The following is a 9,607-nucleotide window of genomic DNA, read 5'->3' on the forward strand; positions in this document are numbered from 1 at the left end:
ATTCACTATCTCTCCTCTGGACATGTTCAAACCATCTCAGTCTGGCCTCTCTGACTTTATCTCCAAAAACCTCTAACATGTGCTGTCCCTCTGATGTACTCATTCCTGATCCTATCCTTCCTGGTCACTCCCAGAGAGAACCTCAGCATCTTCATCTCTGCTACCTCCAGCTCTGTCTCCTGTCTTTTCCTCAGTGACACTGTCTCTAGACCAAACAACATCGCTCTCTAGCTATTTCTCCACCTGTTCTCTGCTCTCACTGCAGATCACAACGTCATCTACAAACATCCTAGCCCATGGAGAGTCAATGAAGATGCTGATAAAAAGTAACACCTTAAAAAAAAAAAAAAATCAGTCAGTTTGATTAAATTTGTAGACAGCAATCATAATAAGGCATACAATATAAAAGAGCTAGAAAGTTAAATTGCTGTAGTGGGGGAAAAGCATTACTATCTGCTTTGCGCATAGAAAACAAAACAAAATCAGATATTACTCGTAATTGTGGCAGTACCACCTAGCAAACACCTGTGGTCTTGTGTTTGCATTAGAGTCGTGTTATGCAAAGTTACACTTGTCAAATATTTAAGTTACAATCACAACAAAATGTTAAACAAGGAGGCACAGTATTCCAATAATGTTTATTCATATACATAGAGTTTACTTATTTGAGCCCAAATGGCTTATTAGTGCGGGATATTTGAACACTGTGAAATAATAAATACAATTTATTTCTGGAAAAAGCAATTTCCATAATGACTTATTCTAAAATACTGTCCTAGTCCAGGAAATGCTTGTAAAGTGCAACATCTGGATAAACAAACAATGACGCCATCTACAGCTGCACACTAGCTCATTTTATGAGAGGAAGGAATGCAGATATATGGTTTTAGTTTCAGACTACAGACTCAGAGTGGTTCAGACTTCAGCGCTCTCCTCTTCATCCTTCACCTGTGAAGAAAAGCATTTTCAAATAGCACTCAACTCCAAACATAAATGCTATAATATTCTTAAAAGTGTTTAATAATTTTACAAAATAGAAAATAAGTTTGATTGAGCAGGAATGGACATCAAAGAAAAAAAAAGCCTTTTATTCAAAAAAACCTATCACTGTGATAATTACTTTTTAATCAGTTATGTTATCAGAAATCAATTATTTATTAATTTCATTGTATGATACAAAATGTAGCCACATACAAAAGGAGAAGCGTACATTTCTGTACACAGATTAATCATCCTGGCATGGTAGGAGAACAAACCTGCTCGACTGATTCAACTTCAGGAACGTAAAATTGGAGCATGTTCTGTATTCCATTCTTCAAAGTAATAATGGAACTGGGACAGCTGGTGCAGGAACCCTGTAGCTTCAGTTTAACGATTCCATCTTCAAACCCTCTATAGAGAACGTCACCTCCGTCCTCCTGCACTGTTGGCCTGTGGATGAGGAACATAAAAAAGTGTAGAGCAAGAGAGCGAGCCATGTGTCCATGAACTCATTCAGACAGTTTTCTTCTTCAGATACCTTATTCTAGTATCCAGCAGCTCTTTAATCATAGCAACTACTTCATCGTCATCATCAGATGGTGCTGAAAAGACAAGAAGAGATTCCACCGTATTCACAAACAGATTAATCTGCAAGCAGTGTTCTTTTTTTAATTTCTACATTCAGTCTTTACCGGTGTCCGCACTAGGCTGGCTGTCCTCATTGACAATAGGAAGTCCAGATGAGAAAAAGTCCATAATGGCAGCAAATACATCAGGCTTAATGACTTTCCATTCTATATTTGCATCAGTCTAAATGAAAAGAGAAAGGAAGCAATATACTGCAAGCAGTAAGACAGCAAACATGCTACACCCACATGTAAGGCGGCTCTGGTTTTACCCTGGAGATTGTGATAAAGTCTGGACCCAGGAGCACGCTCTTAACTCCATCAATCCTGAAAAGCTGCCTGAAGTCAACAGAACATAAGTGAGCTCCTAATGTTTAGGAGAAATTATCAAATTAATTTTTGACATTGAAAACATTTACAAATGGCTATACTAACTAAACTAATAGTAGACATCAAGCTTCAAAAAAAGAACAAATTGTACATGTAAAGCATAAATATGTGGGTCACATTCAGAAGCAGTAGATTAGACAGAGACATGGTGTCCTCAGAGTTAAAGATATTTGGTTCACACCCAAGGACAACAGCTCAGAAACTGCAACGTCTGTTTAACAAGAATCAAAGCTTAAACTGTTTTAGTTATCATGATATTGAAAAAGAGAATAAACATGACTAACTTCAATGCTGTGTCAAAATGTTTCTTCAGAAAATGATCTATTACTTTCTGTTCAGTTTCAGTACTTAATAATTTATATACTTCACTAAGGGTGAGGAGTGTGCATCGCGAGGGCTGTCAAAGTTCATGGTTCCTGATTCAAGAACTACACGACCGGGTAGAAACTTTAGACTGTTTGGATTTGGTGTGTCCTGAGTCTGTATAAACATGGTCCGGTCTGCAAGAGACATAAAGCAGGGAAGGCAAAAATGAAGCATCTGTAACTTTAGAAGGCACAAAGAGGCTGCAGGTATACAAACCTGGTAGAACAAGGTGTGGGCTTCGTGGACATCTGTTAGAGATCAGTGTGTTGTGTGAAGGCCAGTGCAATCTAGCCCTCTGGTATCCACAGCAGGCAAGACTGAGAACAACAACACACAGAGATTCAAACGGTTGTTGTTAGTGGCATGAAATAGCTAGTAAAGGTGGGGATGATTTTAAATACTTTATATACAGAGTCTGTGAATTCAAGGCTTATTTTAACCGTTATTGCTATCAGTCCATTATTGTTTTCTAATCTTAATCTGCCCAGAAACTACTACCTGAAATTGTCATGTAAATTCAGTGCGGCAGAAGTACAATATTTCCCTTTTAAATGAAGTTCATTGGCAAGGTAAACTTCCACAAAATTTGAATACAGTATTTCAATATTTAACCACTGTGAGGAAAAGACAGGAGGCAGAGCTGGAGGTAGCAGAGATGAAGATGCAGAGATTGTCAATGGGGTCAAGTTCTTGAATTTGTGGTGGCTAATCCAAATAAATACTGTCTCTTTAAAAAAAACAAAAAAAACAAAACTGTCTCATGCTCGGTCAACAACTCTTTTTCATTATTAGAGGTTGATGAATTGTGGCATTATCACGTAGGAATGTGCCCTTTGCCCTTGATTCATCAGTGAAGATAAAAACTAATGATCGAAAATCCTTGTCCTTCAGTACAGGCTGTAGACATGATCAGTTCTACAATTCATCTGCATCTGTTTTTACACTGAAGCACTCCTCACTCTAGAACTGGGTAAATCTGCTCCCTACCCCCTTCTCCACTCAACCCCCATTAATAAATACCTGCAAATCAGGATTATGTCTGGACATTCACTGACAATTATAATATTCTGATTATTTCACCTGCCACATATCCTGTAAATTGCACAAGAACACTGAACCATTCCATGTCATTTTCCCCTATACTAGTATCACACCTGCACTACGTACAGTCTTCTATTATGGCTCGTAACACTTAGACTTCTATGTCATGTTTTACTTTATATTCAATTATTGCTTGTTTTAGTAGTATTTGATGTTGTATTCTAATGCATGTTTATTGTTGAGCACCAAAAAACCAAGTCAAATCCCTTGTATGTGCAAATTTACTTGGCAATAAAGTTCTCTGATCTGGACTCATCAAATCACATGTCCTTTTTCCACCACTTCAGGGTCCAATTTTAATACTCCCTATTAAACTGATGCCTTTGTTCTGATTAGCCTCAGGCTGCTTAGTTCCAGTTCCTGAGTTCTCCTTTAATTGTATGTGCCCAAATGCTCTCAATTACACTATTAAATATGATGAAGCATCACGTAACATCACATTAACTGAGATGGTGCCTTTTAAAAAAATCACTACAAGCCGCATCCACAGCCCGCATGAAACTTTACAGACCTTTAATTCATCACTAAATTATTTTATGGTGACAAATTGCAATGGTGGTGAAAAATACAAGTTTTGAGCTGAAGGATTTATTTGTGTGGCTTATTTGGAAAGAAATGTCTATAGTATATTCAGTTTTACATGTTCTGTCAAAGAAGCTTTTACTTCTGAAAGTTCGCCATTGTAAATAAGAATTTAATCGTAATGACTTGATTAAATAACATTTAAAAAGTAAATTTTGTGTGAAGCTGCGTCACTTCGCAAATTAAGCTAACTAGCCGCTAACAATTAGCCACAGTCAAATTTTAACAGTCATAAATTCATATAAGCCTTAAAAGAGCAAAATGAAAGATGCGTTGATATTACCGCTAACAACAAGGTAAAACTTACGGGCGAGACATTCTTGCCGCGACTCCCAACAACCTGCCCACCCGTGTGTAGGTCGCCATGTTTGTTTTGATTACCTAAAGCAGCGGAAGTCGTAATCCTCTCTGCGGAAGTAAAATAGGATTGTTGTGCAGCAGCTAAAAACTTCCCCCCTGCAGCCGTCCACACATCTTGACGAAATTTTGCGAAAAACATTAAACGGTATTTAAAATGCCAAGTGGAAAAAACTTGAGGAAGAGAAGGGAGTCCTCAGACTCAGAGGAGGAAGACACAACTGAAGAACTCAGGTAAGGTCCTTTTTTTAAACTCCACAATACGAACAAAAAAAGTTAGCATCATTAGCTAAATTTCCATTCGATGCTAAAACTATTTCCAAGCTGATTTGTGTATTAATCTTTCTAACTATTGTTTTTTTTGTTGATTATTTAGATCAAAAGTAGAAGAAGCTAAAGAGCTTCAGAGTTTACGGAAACGACAGACTGGAGTCAGGTAGCAATTGTGACGTTTCTACGGCAACTAACACAAAGAACTTGGGGAAAGGAAAGATATTGACATAAATTTATTGACATAAATCAATAATGTGATTTCCCTCCTGTTTAGTGTGACCGCCTTGTTGGTGGGAGAGAAACTACCGCCAGAAGCAGAAATTGATGTAAGTGACAAATTTTCCTATTCTGTTTAAATATTCAGAATATACGTTTATTTATTTTCCCTTATTACCTTTGCAGAATGATCCCTTTAAACTGAAGACCGGAGGCGTTGTAGACATGAAGAAAGTCAAAGACAGGAATAGGGACATGTGAGCAATAAGGCTATGCCTGACTATGTCTACTCAGTGTCATTAAAGTATTGTACATATACTATGGTGAAGTGATTTGACCCTCTGTTCCATATGCAGGACAGAAGAAGAAACAGACCTCAATCTGGGCACGTCGTTTTCTGCTGAGACTAACAGAAGAGATGAAGATGCAGACATGTGCGTACTTATTCCACTTGTAGCATGCACACAAAATAGGGATACACCCGCATTCTCTTTTGCATTAAGCATGCGCTGACTTAAATCCAGTTTAGGACACATTGAATATGTTGAGTTAGGTGAATACTTTGATATAATTACTCATCCAACTCTTTGCTTCAATTTTCAATTAATTTATCTTCGCAGGATGAAATATATCGAGACAGAGCTGAAAAAGAAGAAGGGGTTGATAGAAGCAGAGGAGCAGAAAGTTAAAGTGAAGGATGCAGAGGACCACCTGTATGAACTGCCTGAAAACATCCGGGTCAACTCTGCCAAGAAGACGGAGGAGATGTTGTCAAATCAAATGCTGAGTGGGATTCCTGAGGTTGACCTTGGCATTGAGTAAGCTCAATAGACACTCAAATTGTCAGCTGACTCACAGGATGGATCTCAGGTGCTGATGTTTTTGTATGTGATTTCTTTCCCAGTGCAAAGATAAAGAATATTATCTTCACAGAGGAGGCTAAAGCGAAGCTCCTTGCTGAGCAAAGGAACAAAAAGAAAGACCACGGCACGTCATTCGTACCCACCAACATCGCTGTCAACTACGTCCAACACAACCGCTGTGAGTTCTGTGAAACTGATGTGTGAATCCTGAGAATAACCGGCAATGAGAGGTTAACTGTTGGTTAAATGTATTGCCCCCCCCCAGTCTATCATGAGGATGTGAATGCTCCACAGAGGCACCACAGACACAGAGAAGAGCCCAAAGCAAGGCCTCTGCGTGTGGGAGACACCGAGAAACCAGGTCCAGATGGTAAGATGCCAGCAGATTAGCACCAGGATCAGAATACTCAACCAATATTGTACCTTTTTATGCAAATGTTTAAACAGTTATCCTGTCTGTTCTTCTGAAATTAATCATCTAATTAACACCCTCTAATTCTCAGCGGTACCGTCTCCACCCAATTACCGCAAAAGACCAAACAATGAAAAGGCAACAGATGATTACCATTACGAGAAGTTCAAGAAGATGAACCGACGGTTTTGAGAAAGCCGGATGTTTATTTTTATGGATGCATCTCATCATGTAAATGTCCCTTTTCATAGAGACTGGGCTGAGAAAAGCACACATGTCCTTCAAGAAGCCTGGTTTGTACAGAATGTAAATAGTATGTGTTTCTGCCTACAAGATGTTGGCTTCTTCACATTGCTAGATGAGAATGCAGCGCCAATAATCGTCCCCCAACCGAGGAATCCATGAGATATTAGATCAGTTGTGTCTTATTGTGTTTTAGTTCAGTTAAAATTGAACTTGTCCTTCTTTTTGACTCATATTTTATTAAAAAAATTAAAACCTCCAACAAGATTTAAGTCTGTCTTTAATGCAACTAATGCTTTGAGTTGTAATAAAAGGAAATGTAACAACATACACTCACCACTTGAACATAGGGACATAAAAATGTAGTTTAAAAAAGTACACTAAACATTCATGTTTACACTTTATCCTTCAGTTTTGTACATGTACACAAATCTTTTTCTTTAGGTACATCCTAAAATGTTACGCTTTTTCAATAACTGAAAATTAAATCCTTAATTCTGTTTTAGCCCTCGCCTTAGCGGCAGACCTAAGTAGATACTAGTTTGAGGCGTGTAATGAAACTACAGTAGCAATCGTTCCAGTTGCTGTCGCGTCTTCTCACGCTTTCTCCATAGACGACGTCCCATGTCCGTTGAGGTGGTTCTGGGGGTTCGCCTCCTGCGAAACGGTTCCCTCCTCCCCTCTGTCGCCCTCGGTAGAGCTGCAGCTGCTGCCTGGGGAGGCCCAGCCGTCCCGCTGGCGGTAGGCCTCAAACAGCGGCAAGTCAGTGCTGTCCCACTGACTGTAGCTTTGTAGAGCAGAAACCAGTAGGAGGCAAAGAATCAGCGCAGCACAGAAAGAGGAGCAGACAAGAGCGACAGGTCAGAATAAGCACATTCAAACACAGAGGTGCACGTAAAGGAGGACATGTGTGACAGAAGCTTGGAGGTTATGCAGAAGCACCAGCGACTGGATCAACAATGGGAGGCTTTTTGTAAATATAGATTTCAAGTTTTGCAAAAAGATGCAATTAGTTGCTGATGGGAAAAAAGCAAAGCAAGTGCACCAAGGAGGGAAAGCCCAAAGCAAGCATGCTCTGACCAGGACCGAGAGACACTTAAAAACTTCTCACAGAAAAACAAGACAAAGTGCTGCAGGGTTTTGTCTCTACTTTATTTCTGAGTCACTCTGGGTCTGTGGGAACAGCTGTCACAAACTGGTACACATGTACAACCGCACCACGTGTGTGGTGTGCATGGTTACAGCTGGAGGACCGGCCATTTTAAATTGCCGAAGACCACCGAGAAACTAAAACTCATAGCTTTTGGTTTCAGATATAACACACAAAACAACCAATCACGTCTGATCTTACAGGCTGTACCACAAGTTCACCCACAGTCCCTCTTGAAAAAATTCCGTAAGGGTCACCACCCCTTTGGGATTTAAATACATGTTATAAATATTACATGAAATCCAGATTGTCATCTAGTTAATTTTTTCTTAAGGTAGTTCACGTTCTCCAGAGACTTTTGCTTTGCGATACTCAGGAGTCTGAACCACAGCTAGTGCTTAAGATGAGTGGATCTGAACGAACTCTGGTTATTCACTATAAATATTTAAGTTGCAAATGAACTATAAGCAAAGAACACATTTATGTATATTCCTCTAGACTGCATGTCTCCCCAATGACAGTATAAATACCCCTCTCAAAACCTACTGGCCACTGCAGTGGATCAGCACCAGTGTTTTTTCTGTGAAGCTGATTTCTGACACCAGATTCCTGCTTCCATACTCCATCTTTGAACTGAATTGATTGCAAAACTGAATACATTTACACAGCTGATCTCCAGATCTACACTTAGAGCTCATGTTATGACATATTATGGAGCAAAAGAAAAAAAAAAGGGCAAGGCACTTACTAACCAAAAAAGTAAATTCACTTTAGAAGTAAAACAATGAGGTAACCCAAAAGGTGTCATGTTTAGATGTTAGCAGATCTAAACCCCTCTTTGGGTTTTTCTGTGAATGGGAAAGGTGAGACAGTGCATGATGGCCATGGGACAACAGAGGCGCAGTGGGATGGGGGCAAGTATGAGCCTATTTGTACCTGGAGGAGTAATATTCTTCCTCAAGCTCATACAGGTCGATGGCGATCTCGTCACGGAGGGAGGTGAGCTTCTTGTCGCACTCCTCCTGCAGCGAGCGGAGCTGCTGGTTCTGGAGGCTGATGGCGTCGTTGACGGATGGAAAGTCGTTGAGGATCAGGAACTGCTTCAGATCGGACACCAGCTTCATCAGAGACTCACCGGCTCGTACCTGAAGCCACACGGAGGAGGGGAAATGGGTTTTCTTCCACACACGCAAAATACATTCTCATCTATGTGTACACGTGATCCAGAAACTAGATCTACTTCAAAATGTAATCAGAGAATCCCAAGATCCGGCCCTTCATGACATGTGATCCGTTTCTAAGCGCTGGACAAATCTTTTAGGCAAACAAACAGCACCATTAGAACGTGCATGCGTGTGTAGCTGCGTGTCCATTGTACTCACAATGTTGGCTGCTCTGACGTGCATTTCGTAATGATCCTGTTCTGCTTGGGTCGCTCGAGAAACCTGCGTCTCATCTTCTATCTGGGGGAAAGAAAATAATGTCGGAATATTACGTTTACTTTACCTGAGAGACAGTGGACGACAGACGGCGGTGTCTACGTACCTTCGCTGTTTTAATAATTTCAGTGAAGTTGTCCAGGATCGACTTGATGTCGTCTTTCAGTCTCTTGTTGTAGTTCTGGAGCAGCGTCTCTTTACTTTGAGGGAGCGCTCGTTGAGTAGCCATTAGGGAAAGAAAAGCTCCGGTTACCTGCTGTCATCGAGTTAAAACAGACATTCATTAAGTTGATAATGTAAACAGAGAAAACAAACTTTATTTACGTGCGGTAAACAAGCTAGCATGAAGCAAAGGCACGAGTTTTCACAGCAAAGGCTGGGATCCAAAACAACCAAACGTGGTCTTAATATCTTTACATCTGTATTAAAGTGTGGATTAACATTCGTAAATCTTCTTACCGCATAATTTTTAAATAATATCATACAAAGCGAAGATAACTTATCTTCTTCTTCCGCTTCTTCCTCTTCTTCTTGAGGTTAAATGTTGGTCAACATCCGGTGTGGCTGTGTCTCTACCGCCCTCTAGCGACGAGTTACATCATTTATTT

The 9,607-nt window shown here is 40.0% G+C and overlaps 3 protein-coding genes across 6 annotated transcripts; 1 reads left to right on the forward strand and 2 right to left on the reverse strand.

Moving 5' to 3' along the window:
• Positions 1-621: 621 nt before the first annotated feature.
• Positions 622-4,447, reverse strand: nfu1 (NFU1 iron-sulfur cluster scaffold homolog (S. cerevisiae)). The gene is made up of 8 exons (XM_068310873.1): positions 4,354-4,447; positions 2,580-2,680; positions 2,362-2,497; positions 1,880-1,946; positions 1,674-1,791; positions 1,520-1,583; positions 1,257-1,431; positions 622-948 (listed from the first exon to the last, which is right to left on the reverse strand). Exons 1-8 carry the CDS (start codon positions 4,410-4,412, stop codon positions 916-918), a joined length of 753 nt encoding a protein of 250 aa, XP_068166974.1. The 5' UTR covers positions 4,413-4,447; the 3' UTR covers positions 622-915.
• A 41-nt stretch (positions 4,448-4,488) lies between these two features.
• Positions 4,489-6,665, forward strand: c3h9orf78 (chromosome 3 C9orf78 homolog). Its single transcript, XM_068310391.1, has 9 exons — positions 4,489-4,637; positions 4,780-4,839; positions 4,951-5,002; positions 5,079-5,149; positions 5,249-5,326; positions 5,513-5,710; positions 5,797-5,933; positions 6,021-6,125; positions 6,259-6,665. Exons 1-9 carry the CDS (start codon positions 4,561-4,563, stop codon positions 6,357-6,359), a joined length of 879 nt encoding a protein of 292 aa, XP_068166492.1. The 5' UTR covers positions 4,489-4,560; the 3' UTR covers positions 6,360-6,665.
• A 6-nt stretch (positions 6,666-6,671) lies between these two features.
• On the reverse strand, positions 6,672-9,558 carry med22 (mediator complex subunit 22). 4 transcript variants are annotated; one of them, XM_068310392.1, is made up of 5 exons: positions 9,459-9,558; positions 9,106-9,255; positions 8,943-9,023; positions 8,497-8,705; positions 6,672-7,197 (listed from the first exon to the last, which is right to left on the reverse strand). In XM_068310392.1, exons 1-5 carry the CDS (start codon positions 9,480-9,482, stop codon positions 7,008-7,010), a joined length of 654 nt encoding a protein of 217 aa, XP_068166493.1. In that variant the 5' UTR covers positions 9,483-9,558; the 3' UTR covers positions 6,672-7,007. The 4 variants fall into 4 exon arrangements, with proteins under 4 accessions (XP_068166493.1, XP_068166496.1, XP_068166494.1 ...); XM_068310395.1 differs by having other exon boundaries at positions 9,106-9,252; positions 9,503-9,547; XM_068310393.1 differs by having other exon boundaries at positions 9,106-9,252; positions 9,459-9,527.
• Between the last annotated feature and the right edge of the window lie 49 nt (positions 9,559-9,607).

Source organism: Antennarius striatus, chromosome 3 (assembly GCF_040054535.1).
Source record: "Antennarius striatus isolate MH-2024 chromosome 3, ASM4005453v1, whole genome shotgun sequence".
NCBI classification, from domain to species: Eukaryota; Metazoa; Chordata; class Actinopteri; order Lophiiformes; family Antennariidae; genus Antennarius; species Antennarius striatus.

What these genes read in the sequence shown, in the direction of transcription:
- c3h9orf78 (XM_068310391.1), top strand. Translation starts at nt 4,561, where the DNA reads ATGCCAAGTGGAAAAAACTTGAGGAAGAGAAGGGAGTCCTCAGACTCA. An exon ending in AAACGACAGACTGGAGTCAG is followed by an intron (nt 4,840 to 4,950) that starts GTAGCAATTGTG and finishes CCTCCTGTTTAG; the next exon opens with TGTGACCGCCTTGTTGGTGG. An exon ending in CGCCAGAAGCAGAAATTGAT is followed by an intron (nt 5,003 to 5,078) that starts GTAAGTGACAAA and finishes TTACCTTTGCAG; the next exon opens with AATGATCCCTTTAAACTGAA.
- med22 (XM_068310392.1), bottom strand. Translation starts at nt 9,482, where the DNA reads ATGATATTATTTAAAAATTATGCG. An exon ending in TATTATTTAAAAATTATGCG is followed by an intron (nt 9,256 to 9,458) that starts GTAAGAAGATTT and finishes ACTCGATGACAG; the next exon opens with CAGGTAACCGGAGCTTTTCT. An exon ending in GAAGAATATTACTCCTCCAG is followed by an intron (nt 7,198 to 8,496) that starts GTACAAATAGGC and finishes TGCTCTACAAAG; the next exon opens with CTACAGTCAGTGGGACAGCA.
- nfu1 (XM_068310873.1), bottom strand. Translation starts at nt 4,412, where the DNA reads ATGGCGACCTACACACGGGTGGGCAGGTTGTTGGGAGTCGCGGCAAGA. An exon ending in ACTTTATCACAATCTCCAGG is followed by an intron (nt 1,792 to 1,879) that starts GTAAAACCAGAG and finishes CTTTTCATTTAG; the next exon opens with ACTGATGCAAATATAGAATG. An exon ending in CTGCTGGATACTAGAATAAG is followed by an intron (nt 1,432 to 1,519) that starts GTATCTGAAGAA and finishes CCTCATCCACAG; the next exon opens with GCCAACAGTGCAGGAGGACG.